The sequence below is a fragment of the Ovis canadensis genome, chromosome 1 (genome assembly GCF_042477335.2).
Source record: "Ovis canadensis isolate MfBH-ARS-UI-01 breed Bighorn chromosome 1, ARS-UI_OviCan_v2, whole genome shotgun sequence".
Lineage (NCBI taxonomy): Eukaryota > Metazoa > Chordata > Mammalia > Artiodactyla > Bovidae > Ovis > Ovis canadensis.
In genome coordinates this window covers 91,542,139-91,555,894 of record NC_091245.1, presented here as the reverse complement: position 1 = coordinate 91,555,894, position 13,756 = coordinate 91,542,139, and the positions used below count along the sequence as shown (strand labels likewise).

Genomic DNA, 13,756 nt, shown 5'->3' with positions numbered 1-13,756 from the left:
TTAAATTGTCCACAGAGAAGAACGTACCTGATTTTGTCAATTTTTGTATAATCCTGGTCATTAATGCCTATATAAATGTATAATGTAATCAATAAAGTACCACATATGGTAAAAAAAAAAAGTACACTGTACATAAAATATACATCTTTTAAACAACACAATCTTACTTGGTATAGTACAACGCTCACTGTATGGTAAAGCTGTGGAATTTGGAACATATTGAGTCAACTGGTTTAAGTCTCCCACCTCTAATTCCTTTCTGCATACATACGTATTTTTTGAGTGTAATTCAGCCCCAGTATTTTAATTGTTATTTAACTGTTATAGTCTATTACCTTACTACATTCATATTCTACCTCTGGGCAAAGAACTTTAAAGAGAATTATATCTGCATGGCAACATAAAAATACTTACTATTATATATTTGCATAATTATTTGTATAATATTTGCTCTCAGGTACAAACATGAAATCTTAGATTGATCAAACACATGGTATCTTACAAACCAAAAAATGTATTTATACTTAATAATGCTTTTTCATAGAATAGTTTTATTTTTTGTGAATTTATATTGTACCAATTGCTCTGAGGATCAGTGATATTTTCCTCCTATGTTATTTAACTATATCACCTGAATACATCAAATTTAAAGTCTAGGTCTGAAAATATTTAGCTAAGATAATAAACACGGCCTCCTTCCAAACGATGATAACTTGTGAAATGCTCATTAAGGTGGACAATCCATCCAAAAGGCTTCAAAAAAAAAGCAAAGCAAAATACCCTTTATTCCTTGCATTTTTCATTATTAGTGATAAATCTGTTTTTAATTCTGCTATCTTCATAAAACTAGACATCAAACACATTATTCCTCTGTCCACATCAAATAAAAATGAAATATCATCCAGGGAAATAGATTAAGAATCAACTGTAATTTGTATGAAAAATATTTTTAAAGAAAGAAAAAAGAAATGGAAGTCTTGTAAAATTAGGTTACAAAAATTTAAAGGCAAGTCACACAGTGACAGGGCACATTAGAAAAGACACAAACATTTGCTTACTCAATGAAGTAGATCATCCCTGTATCAGTGTAGGCCATTTCCCAGTTTTTGGGCAGTGGTTCCAGATTTTCATCTCGCATCATATAATTTCTAAAGTCCATGGAACTGTTTGTTTGGTTGTAACTTGGGACGGTCTTTATCCACTCAGACGGCTCAGAATGCCTCTCTCTATTTTCCGCTATTCAAACAGAAGAGTGTGAAAAGGAGATAGAAGTTACACTCTCTTCAAACAGTCCTATTTCTAACAAAATGCCCAAATATATACTGCAAATTTCCTTGTCTGCTATGTCCATATTCTGCTATAACTGTTGAAAAAACAAATACACTGATTTTTTTTTTTCATTTGCTAGTGACATTAACTCTGTTCAGCATCTCTGAAGCTAGTCTGGGAAAGAAGCAAAAACAACTCTAGAATCAATTCTGTATACACTAAATATATAGATATTATGTCAATAGAACACATAAATAAATGTATCAATAAATATTATACTAACAACAACAAAAATAACAAAACTAAAAAAACAAACAAAATTTACACCAACAATAACAGCTGTAGCAGCACCTTTACAGTTCATGTATCAGGCTCTATTTTAACTGCTTTATATATATAACTCATAATCCTCAAAGTAAACCTGTGCATGTATATTATCACTACTGCCATTTCAAGATGAAGAAACTAAGGCCCAGTAAAGTTAAGTTAATTTAGGTTACACAGCTAATAAACAGCAAAGCCAGGATCTGAATTTAAATGGCCCACAGCCTTAACTGCTGTATGTATCAAGCTGTCTCATGCACATTTAACACAGGCCTTTAAAATAATACTAGTTTTTAAAAATTAAACTCAATAGTAAGCCAGAAAGAAAAACACCAATACAGTATACTAACACATATATATGGACTTTAGGAAGATGGCAATGACGACCCTGTATGCAAGACAGGAAAAAAGACACAGATGTGTATAACGGACTTTTGGACTCAGAGGGAGAGGGAGAGGGTGGGATGATTTGGGAGAATGGCATTCTAACATGTATACTATCATGTAAGAATCGAATCGCCAGTCTATGTCTGACGCAGGATACAGCATGCTTGGGGCTGGTGCATGGGGATGACCCAGAGAGATGTTATGGGGAGGGAGGTGGGAGGGGGGTTCATGTTGGGGAACGCATGTAAGAATTAAAGATTTTAAAATTTAAAAAATAAAAAACTAAAAAAAAAAAAAAAAGTAATCTAAAAAAAATAAAACAAAAAAACAACTCAATAGACTTCCTGTTGTTGAATTTAATTGTCTATTGGTGATATTAAAATCCTTTGAGAGTCCCAAAGTTCACAATGTAGGTAAGAATACTAAAATTCAGTTACTCTCCAGGGAGTTCACAATTTATGTACTTAAAACTTGTTTCTAGAACTTAAAAGATAATATAACTGTAATAATTCCACACTGCAGGCAATGCCTCAGAATCAGAGATCCTTAGAAGAGGCCCTAGATATAATTACGTGCCATCCTTATAGTACTTCCACTCCAATCATCCTTCATTCAACCAAGTTCTATAAAGCCTTAATCTTACTACTTACTCCCTTTCCCTGTTTCTCAGCCCCATCCTTGCCCTACTTACCCAACTCAAATTCAATGATATAGCATTATAATCGCTCCCTTGTAAAAAAAACTCCTGAGGCCTTTTGCCCTACCTTACTTTTATCATATTGCTTGACTTAACTATGAAAGTGAAAGTGAAGTCGCTCAGTCGTGTCCGACTCTTTGCGACCCCAGGGACTGTAGCCCACTAGGCTCCTCTGTCCATGGAATTCTCCAGGCAAGAATACTCTAGTGGGTTGCCATTTCCTTCTCCAGGGGATCTTCCCGACCCAGGGATCAAACCTGGGTCTCCTGCATTCCAGGCAGACGCTTTAGCCTCTGAGCCACCAGGGAAGCCCTGACTTAACTATAATTCTATTTAACTATAACTAATTCTACTTAACTATATTATATTCTACTCTCCACCTACTTTTCACCAGTATATGTAGCTGAACGCAGGTGACACTAACTAGTTCACTTTTAACTCATGATCACTAATTTCAAGAGGGCATTTAATGATGTATGACAACCACAGGACATTTCTTTAGTCCATTCACTCTGACTCTCAGAGATAACTTTCATATCTTCCTTCTTAAATCTTCTGCCTTATCCTGAATTTCATTTGGTGACCCTGTTTCCTGTTTCACTGAGAAAACACAAAAGGAAGAGAACTTCTACAAATTCCCACCATCATATATATCTACATAGTAACTGTGCCCATTTTACTCTAACTCTGTTACTATGAAAGAACTCTGTGTTTCTAGCAGATATCCTCACCCTTCTTGCCTACAGCAGTTCATTCTCCCTCTCTCATATATCACCAATCTTTCTCATCTAGTAGACCATATTCATCCACATAAAAACAAGGTATTTCTCCATTCTATGAAAAGAAATTAAACAATCCTTTCCCCGCTTCCCAGCAACCCCATTCCATTTCTCTCCCTTTTACACCAAAACTCCTTGGAAGAGTTTATACTTGCTACCTCCACTTTTGCCTCCAGAACTCACTCCAACAAGGCTTTTGATCTCTTATCAATAAAACTGCTCTTATCAAGGTCACCACTTATCTCAACATAGCTACACCCAATGATCAATTCTCAAAGCCCATCTAGCTTGAGCTATCAGTAGCATCTGACATGGCGATCACTCTTTCTTGGAACATTCTCTTCTCCTGTCAGCCAGGACATGATACTCTCCTGGTGTCCCTTCTATCTCACTGGCTCTTCTCAGTCACCTGGATATCTGTATATTAGAGTGCTTTCCCAGGGTCCAGTCCTTGGACCTTTTCTCTTTCTACACTTACTCTCTTGGTGATCTCATTGTCACTGTTATACAAGCTATATGCTGATGGTGCCCAAATAAGTATTTTCAGACCAGAACACTGACTTTTAAATTCAATTTTAAACAAGACGTTTCCATTTGGAAGTCTAATGAACGTCTCAAATTTAAATATCCCAACCACAACCCCCTTTCCCGATGCAAACTGACTCCTCTTAAAACCTCTCATCTCAAAACATGCAACTCCATTCTTTCAAATACTCAAGTTAAAACCCTTGGAGCAGCCTTTTGAGATAGGAGACAGTGGGCCTCCAGGCCAGACACCTGGTACTGGTCAAGAGGAGTAAAACCACTCCTGAGGTCAAAGAAGACTTCCCTGTCTGCACGTGCAAGGAAGTCTTGTTGGTGGTCGAAAAGGGAGGGGGCGCCAGCCCATAATAAGTGTAGACGTGCACCCATAGGCTTCTGTGGTGGGATCCGTCTTAGCAAGAATGCATCTTGGGAAGGGTCCGTGGACCAGACAGGTGTGAAGAAATAAAGAAGACAATTGGCCAAATAGAAACAAAGACCCAGAAGGACTGCCCTATGAAAGTGATGTAAATCACATCTTTGCTCCTCCTCAGCCAGGACACCAGCATTCCCCTCAGGGGGTGCGTCTGTGCCTAGTTTCTGATTTACTGGGCTCCTCACTCAGGATACTGATACCCTTTCTCTCTGGATGTGTATTTATTTCTGTGTTAAATAAACTGTTTCTCTGTGTGCTCTCACATACATTGTGCTATGTCTCTAATAATAAACTCTGTACCTGTTTTTACAGTTTTTGCCTCCTTGACACATTCTTGCTTTCCAAGAGGGGCAAGAGCCAAGGGCCTCTTTGCTTCTACCCTCTATCCCCTGGTGGTCTGGTGGTGAAGATTCCAAGTTTTCATCTAGGTTACCTGGTTTAATTTCTGGGCAGGGAACTAAGATCTCTCTTCAGGACCACTCACGGCTCTCCCTCCGATATTACTTTGACTGCTCTCTCATACCTGATATCCAGTCTGTTGGCAAATGTTACTGACTCAATCCACTTCTTGAAGAAGGCGATGGCACCCCACTCCAGTACTCTTTCTTGCCTGGCAAATCCCATGGACGGAGATGCCTGGTAGGCTGCAGTCCATGGGGTCACTAAGAGTCGGACACGACTGAGCGACTTCACTTTCACTTTTCACTTTCACGCACTGGAGAAGGAAATGGCAACCTGCCGGGGTCCAGCGTGAGGAATTCCGCCCATGGCAAAGGTCATGAGGAAGGAGGCTTGGCATACGCAAAGGCGTGATCAAGCCTCAGGAAACCCCCTGTTCCTGAGCATCTAACCCCAAAGCCAGAGTCTGTTTTATGCTCTCACCTACACCTCTGACTTTACGGGGGGCTCTCCCCCATAACCGTTTCTCTCGGAGAAGGAGTAAACGTGCAGCTCCAAGGCAATAAAAATTCTTGGGCGTGACAAGAGTGTTTCAGCTTACGGACTCCTCTGAAGGTTATCTAGCCCACCTGTATAGGTTCGTCCGGCCACATGTGATTGTCTACAGCCTCCTAACCTGAGCGGCATGAGATGTTTTAGACTTACTAAAGGCAAATTCTTTTGGGGAGTTGGAAATTATTAGTATAGTGTGTTGGTTAGGAATTATTTGGTGAAGGGTTTTTCATTTGTTGTGTCAATAATTGCTGCTAATTCCCTGCTCTGGGTGGGACAAGGATGTCTCAGGTCAAACCTCTCTGCTGACAGACTAGCTTGTGTGACAGGATTATCCATACTCCTGCCACATGATTGTTTACTACCTCTTAACCATAAACAGCACAGAGTTTTGGAGTATTTTGAGAGTCTTAATTAGCATAGGACTTTTTCTTCTTGTTGAGTCAATGATTGCCACCAGGCCTCTATATCCTTAGGCACCTGGGAACATATTAATCAATGTATTTGGAATATAGCAAAGGAAATATAGTAGTTTTTGATGTTAGCAATACTAGACTTTTTGAATTAATGGATTTTCTCTTTTGTAATAGATCACTGTACTTTGTTATAAATCACTGTGTCCTTGCTATGTAAGAATGTAACTTTATCATATCTTAAGACTAAATAGATCTTAAGGGGAGCATTGGTGAAATGATTTTCATTTGTTGGGCTGATGTTTGCTGCTAAATCTCCATGTTCCCTACCCTTATAATGAATATAACTAACATATAGAAGAAATAAGTATTAACCTTTAAGCATATAGGAGAAATAAGTATTAACCTTTAAGACTAATCATGTTAACCTTGGGTTAAATAAATTCCTTTCTTGATTGTAACTCACTACACCCTCACCCTATAGGAATGCAACTTTATTTGGAGAGTGGTGCCTGGTTTAAGATAAAACACCCTTGGAAGAAATAAGAGTTTTGGTTATCAGAAAGAAAGAATCATAAAATGTCAGCAGGTCTCACTCATGGCCAGAAGATGATGTAATATTCCTAAGACCTTTTTTTTTAATACATTTATGTGAAGCACCTGATTTTGACAAAGGTCAGGACTGCTGACTCCCACGTGACTCTGTATTCATCCCTGTGTGTAACAAAAGGTATATAAGCAAATCCCAAAATAAAGAAATCGGATCAGTTTCCGGAAAGACCGATTCCCTCATGTCGCTTCTTTCTTGCTCCCGTTTTTCTGGCTGAATTCCCATCTGGAGCATGGATGCTATTCCACATAATCCAAGTTATTCAGCCTCTTTTTCTCCACTAATCTTCCTACTACACTATCCATTTCTAATCTCTCTATATCTGTGATTAAATATGTATTTTTCCAAAGACACCGACTCCATCCCCACCTTCGAATCACCCTGGATCCACCGGGGCTGGACCCCGGCAGCAACCCACTCCAGTGTTCTTGCCTGGAGAATCCCAGGGACAGGGGAGCCTGGTGGGCTGCCGTCTATGGAGTTGCACAGAGTGGAACACGACTGAAGTGACTTAGTAGCAGCAGCAGTAATTCACTTCTTACCTCTCATGCTTTCATTGAATATAGTGAAAGTCACTCAGTCGTGTCTGACTCTTTGTGACCCCACTGACTGTATAGTCTATGGAATTCTCCAAGCCAGAATACTGGAGTGGGTAGCTGTTCCCTTTTCCAGGGGATCTTTCCAACCCTGGATTGAACTCAGGTCTCCTGCATTGCAGGAAGATTCTTTTGCCAGCTGAGCTCCCAGGGAAGCCCTGAGTGTAAGTTGAGTATAATTCGTCATTTTTCACTTAAGTTACTGCACTATCCTGCTAACTAACACCCTTGTATATGCCCATGCCTTCCTACTTCCTTTTCTCCACAGGGCACCCAGAATGAGACTGGTAGGTTAAACCCTGTTTTATCATGGTACTCTTCTACTTAATGCCATGATGGTTTCTCATCTCAGAATAAAAACCAAAATTCTTCCAGTGACCTATAAGATCCTGTATAACATACATTTCCACCACTCCCACCTCCATTATTATTTAACTGACCTCATTGTTACTATTATAGTCTATTCCCTTTCAGCACTCTGCCGCAACCACGTAAAATGTATGGTCTACATTGTATCCAACCACCTTGGTTTCCTTGCTCTCATCTGAATAATCCAGGGATGCTCCTACCTCAGGGCATTTGTACAGTATAATTAATTCCCTCTGGCTGGAATGTTCTTCCTCCAGATATTTTGAGCTCACTCTCACACCTCTTTCAACATTCCCTTCTTGGCGATGTCTTCTCTGATACTCTATCTAAAATTGCAACTTGGGCCACCGCTACTTTTTATCCTCCCCTTCCTTGGCTTTTTCTCTGGCAATCCACTCAAGTACTATTGCCTGGAAAATCCCACGGACAGAGGAGCCTGGTAGGCGACAGTCCATGGGGTCGCAAAGAGTCGGACACGACTGAGCGACTTCACTTCACTTCGCTCCCCCTCCTTGGCTTTTTCTCTCTAGCACTATCTAACTTGCTATAAGCCATTCATTCATGTTGGGTAATTCTGTCTCTCCCACCAGAAGGTACGGTTCGTGAAGGCAGGGGATTGTGTCTGGTTCGCTCTCTGCTTTAATTCCAACTTCTAGAACAATGCCTGGCACTTAGTAATCTACCCGGTGCTCAACAGATACTTGTTGAATGAATCATTTGAATGAAACATATGATTTATTCTCTGTGTAGAGAAAGTGACAGAAATTAAAAGGTACCCAATGTATAAATCAATCTGGAAGGGAATTACATTCTTGGGATATATATACTAGAGAAAAGTGGAAACAACTATATGAGCAATAATACTTTTCTGAATACAGTTTCAAAAGACTGCATAAAGTTCACTTAATAGCCAATGATTTGAAAACATTGTGCATATAACACCAACTCTTTGAAAAAATTTTAGCATATTATATAACGTATGTCAGCCTGTTGGGATATATTAGCATTCTTGTGTTAATTCTCAATAAGATATAAAATAATATACATACTTGTATATACAAATAACCCTCCATCTAGCCTCTTCTGCTTCCATCCCCAACAATTTTCTGATCTTTCAAGACAGAAATTATAGTCCCCCAAAGGAATACAAAAAGCAACTTTAAATAAAGTTAACAACTGTGGTTAGTACTTAATCAGAAAAGAGGAAGGGCTTTCAGCCATGTCTTGTATTTACTTTTCCTTAAAATAGTCTGAATAGTTTCTGTTACAAAGAAATATATGTGGAAGAGTCCTATGGTACCTACACACAAGAGATAGAATACAAACTTCCTCCCACACCCTCTTGGATACATTTCCTTTAAATATTAATATCAAAGAGGCTATAATGTCTGGTTTAACAACTGTCTTAAATGACAAGCATAAACTACAGAGCTCACAGATAGGTGTACCTCTAAGGGAACTGCAGGGCTCACTGAGAGGCTCTGCATTAGGACATTCAAAAAAAAAAAAAAGGCATTTTCTTTTCCTTCAAATTAAGAACATATAACTCCCATTTGGGGACAGAGTCATGGTTTCTAATTCCATGTCTTAAACATTGAAAAATGTCAACAGATGTAAATTTGTGGGAGAGCAAAGTTGACATCAATATCATAAGACTCTAGGATTTGATGATTTCCCTTAACAACCCCTAAAGACTTAGATGTAAATTCACCTAAACCTTTTTAGACCTGTTTTCAGCAAAATATATTGCTGTAATTCATAACAATGTAAGATGTTATGACCATAAATCAGAACTCGCCCTGAGGAGGGGGACACATGCAATGAGTGTAATACAAGGATAGATAATAGCAAATTTTAATAACTGATAAAGGAAAAAATCAGAATGCTTTGGGAAAATGACATGGTAACAGATTCTGCAAATTTGGAGTTATAATCAAATGCTTTCATTTACTGGTGATTGTGAAACTCACTTAGTTGTATCTGACTCTTTGCTGTAGCCTGCCAGGCTCCTCTGTCCATGGAAATCTCCAGGCAAGAATACTGGAGTGGGTTGCCATTTCCTTCTCCAGGGGATCTTCCCAACCAAAGACTGAACCCAGGTTTCCGACACTGCAAGTGGACTCTTTACCATCTGAGCCACCATTATATATTTTTTAGCTCCTACTACATGCCAAGCATGGTTTATGGCTTAAGGAGTACAACAATGAACAAAAGCAGCAAAACCTCAATCCTTATGAAGCTTATATTCTAGAGTTTTGAATGAAATTATTACAATAAATAGCACTGAAATCAGTTCTGCTGTGATTAATGAGAAGTATAAAAATCTTCTAAGGAATCACTATGTTATTTAGGGATACTCAAAGGCAGAAGATTCTCTATCATTAAATTTATATTGGTTTGGCATTTAATGAAAAATGTAACAGTCAAATTTGGAAATTTTCTTTGAGTGATTCAGAATTTAAACTCAAAATATTGCTAAAAACCTTTCAGATAACTTTTAACAGCATATTTCTAAATGTTTGTTTTTGTTGAAGGCTACATCTTAACATCTATATTTTGCTTCAGTTCTGTAAAGTAGGACTTAGGTCAACAAGATTCCCATATTCAAGCATCAGAAATGAATCTCAAATCTTTTAAGCAGCAGGGTAATGGCATATATTAGTACTAATAATAGTTTATAACTGATTTACCAAAACCACCACTTGGGACAACTAACTTCAGCTTACAAAATGGTCAACAGAGATACACGATTTCACAGAAAACTTTAAAAAGAACTTAGAATCCCATCACTTGCTGTTCCTACACTTTGGGAAAAATTTAACTACTTCCAATTCAGTATCATATTAAAGTCAACCAGGAGTAACAGCCAGAAGTTGTTCATCTATTTACAAACCTGCATTTCCACTGCCGTTAACAGCTTCCTTGTCTTCATCTTCTTCCTCTTCAGGAAGAGAGCTGTCCATTCTTTCCATCTTGCTGACAGATGTAGTCCGTTTTCTCTGGGACTCTGTGTCAAATTCATTATCAAAGAGGACCTGATCAACTGGATCTGCCTGGAAAGGGCTGGGCTCTGCTGGAGGCTTGGGAGTTCCATAGAAGTTTCCTGAAGACAAATAATAGAAGCTGAAAGCATTGAAAGTTGAATCGAGAGTTAGAACAATATGGCTTACTGTGTCTCTGCCCTGTTATACTGCAGGTTCTGAACACCCATCATTGGCCAAAAGGAGGTGAAAGCACTTTTTCTTGGGAGAGGAGGAGATAGACCAGAAAGAACTAATTTCTCAAGTGCTTGTCACCATATATTACCTAACCTTATCTAACACTCTAAGACTATTTGTACTAAGGCCAGGAAGTTGACTTTACATATGTAGGTTATTTATTCCTACAGGGCTTGCTTTGCATGGGTTTTATATTAGGGCCTAATTTGTGAATTTAAATGCATCAGTGCTCTCGTGTAAGACTAATTGGCATAAAAAGTGGGAGTAAAGGAGGAGAAAACTAACTCAAATAATTTTTTTCTGATATGTAACATAATGAGTTATTTCCGTAAAATAAGTAAATATGCAGGCAAAGGATAAAGCTAAGCACCTACCAGTCTGTTCTGAAATGTAGGCTGCTTATGTAAACATAATTTTTAAAATTTTTTCTGAGCATTTTAATTATATTGTTTTATCTGACAACTTATTGAACAAACAGAAACTTCATTAGCATAATTCAACATTTGCTTGCTCTCAGGAAAGCAAGATATACTTTAATATGCTGTCTTGAAAATCAGTAATTTTTACAGTAACAATGAACATTCCAGAATAGAATGAGAACAACTGAATATCTTCTCAGTTTGCCATGTAGTCCCCAATATGCAGCCACATACAATGGAAATCATTCAGTGACTCTAGCTATGTTAGCAGTTTATGGCTCCTGCTAGCTCTGACCTTATATCAACCACTCTGCTGATGTCACAGAAAGATAAACAAGGACAGGGAGTAAAATATTCATGCTCTTCTTTTATTTAAAAAAAAACAAACTCCCAATTCCTTGGCTCCTAAGGAGATGATTATTCATATAAGGTAAATTAACAGGGTATAAAATGGATTACTTTTCTGAGAGGAAACAAAAGCATAAAAAGTTATTCACCATATCACAGAGGCAAAGTGCAAGTCGCTCAGTCATGTCTGACTCTTTGTGACCCCATGGACTATAGAGTCCATGGAATTCTCCGGGCCAAAATACTGGAGTGGGTAGCCTCTCCCTTCTCCAGGGGTCTTCCCAACCCAGGAATCGAACCCAGGTCTCCCACATTGCAGGCAGATTCCACAGATTCTTTACCAGCTGAGCCACAAGCGAAGCCTAAGAATACTGGACTGGGTAGCCTATCCCAGGATTCCTGCCACAAGGGAAGTCTAAGAATACTGGAGTGGGTAGCCTATCGCTTCTCCAGCAGATATTCCCGACCCAGGAATCACACCAGGGTCTCCTGCATTGCAGGCAAATTCTTTACCAACTGAGCTACCAGGGAACTAGGGAGGCAAATCTACAAAGAAAGCTTACCTTGATGTGCAGGCTTTGAGGGGGCAAGTATTAAGAAAATTTCTTCGGGAATCTGACTTTGTGTGTGAATTGTCATTAAAATGCTCAAGACTAAACAATGAAATCAAACTAACAATACTTTTCAACCACATCTTCCCTCTCTCCATTCCTTGGCTTCCAAATCTAGGTTTGAAATGGAGTTAATCCTATCATGCAAATGTATGCAAAGAGTAATAGTAAAACAGACTAAGGATCTCAGTAAACTTCTGGCCCATAAGTAAAGCAAGGAACAATGAAAAAGCCAGTTCACACTTCTCAGGGATAGAAGGCACAGAAATGCTTCAAACGGAGGTTTGGTTGGGGAACAGGATGCCCTAGGATCTCATTTTTCCCTTCATTATGTCCAACAGTCATGCTACCAAGGTATCCGGATGGATCAGGAGAAAGTTGAAAGTCCTTTCCCGCCCCTCCCCCCACCCCCACTTTTCTAAGGATGGTAGTTTTACAGGAAATACTAAAAACACACTTTTACTGAATACTGTTAGTAACTCTTATCTAATTCTAGGTTTAACTTTTTTCTAGAATGAAAAATATGAAAAAATTCAGGATATGATTGCTATATGCATAATCAGTGACAAGAACTTGGAACTTCGTAATAAATTCTGGCAGTTGCTTTATTTTTAAAAAATTATTGGCTTAGATGAAAAAAAGAAAGCTAACAGTGCTTATAAGTAAATTAGATCTATTTTTCTGGAGTTGTTGGTAAATACCAAGATTTCAGATACTGAAAGGTATAGAATTACAAAGTTTGTGAACCCCAACGATAGTTATTCACAAAAAAGCTTTTCATCTTTTTGAAGCTATACTGGAGCTTTTTCTTTTTTCTCTTTCTTCTTTTCTGAAGTGTTTTCATTTTTACGATAGATCAACCATTAAATATTTTAAACCCATATAAAATCAAGGACAACAATGTTAAACTAGTTAGAAATTTATTTACACATACCCAGATATTAACTTGGTGCCAGATTCTTTTCAGGTCTTCCCTTTTCCCCTCCTTAATACCATACATTTTCAGTCATCTATATAATTCCTGTCCTAGTTTCCTGTCTGCCCTTCCCATTCTCCCCCTGAGTTACCCTAGTGTTGGTATATGTCATTTCCAGGCATGTTATATACATCTAGGACATTTGTATATGCATATATAACATATAGATGTGCTTAGTCGCTCAGTCGTGTCCAACTCTGTGACACCATAGACTGTAGCCTGCCAGGTTTCTATGTCAATGGGATTCTCCAGACAAGAATACTGGAGTGGGTTGCCATACCCTCCTCCCGGGGATCTTCCTAAAACAGGGATCAAACCCAGGGCTCCTGCATTGCAGATTTTTTACCATCTGAGCCACAAGGGAAGCATAACATATAAATACTACTATTTTAATAAAAGCTTCGTGGAGTATTTATAACATTTCATATCTTTTTTTCTAAACAGTATGCTGTCCATATACTTCTGTAACATTCTTTTTATACAACTTATTCCTATAGATACATGCAGATTCTAATCATCTATTATATAACAGTCCACTTTTATAAACAAAAATAAATTTTATTAATTCCTCTAATAAAAGACACTTTCATTCCCTTATTGTTACAAATAATCCTATAATGACTATTCTATGAAGACTTACAAGACCTTCTAGAACACCAAAAAAAGATGTCCTTTTCATCACAGGGGACTGGAATGCAAAAGTAGGAAGTCAAGAGATACCTGGAGTAACAGGCAAATTTGCCCTTGGAGTACAAAATGAAGCAGGGCAAAAGCTAACAGAGTTTAGCCAAGAGAACACACTAGTCATAGCAAACACCCTCTTCCAACAGA

At 38.3% G+C, this 13,756-nt stretch overlaps 1 protein-coding gene across 2 annotated transcripts in view; it reads right to left on the bottom strand.

Moving 5' to 3' along the window:
• Window positions 1-13,756, bottom strand: part of MAGI3 (membrane associated guanylate kinase, WW and PDZ domain containing 3) — a 241,871-nt gene that overhangs the window by 76,165 nt on the left and 151,950 nt on the right. For both annotated transcript variants that reach the window (XM_069600979.1, XM_069600968.1), the window contains exons 4-5: window positions 10,247-10,456; window positions 1,059-1,236 (exon numbers count right to left, since the gene is read on the bottom strand). In XM_069600979.1, the coding sequence (XP_069457080.1) occupies window positions 1,059-1,236; window positions 10,247-10,456 (388 nt within the window). The remainder of the gene's footprint in view (window positions 1-1,058; window positions 1,237-10,246; window positions 10,457-13,756) is intronic.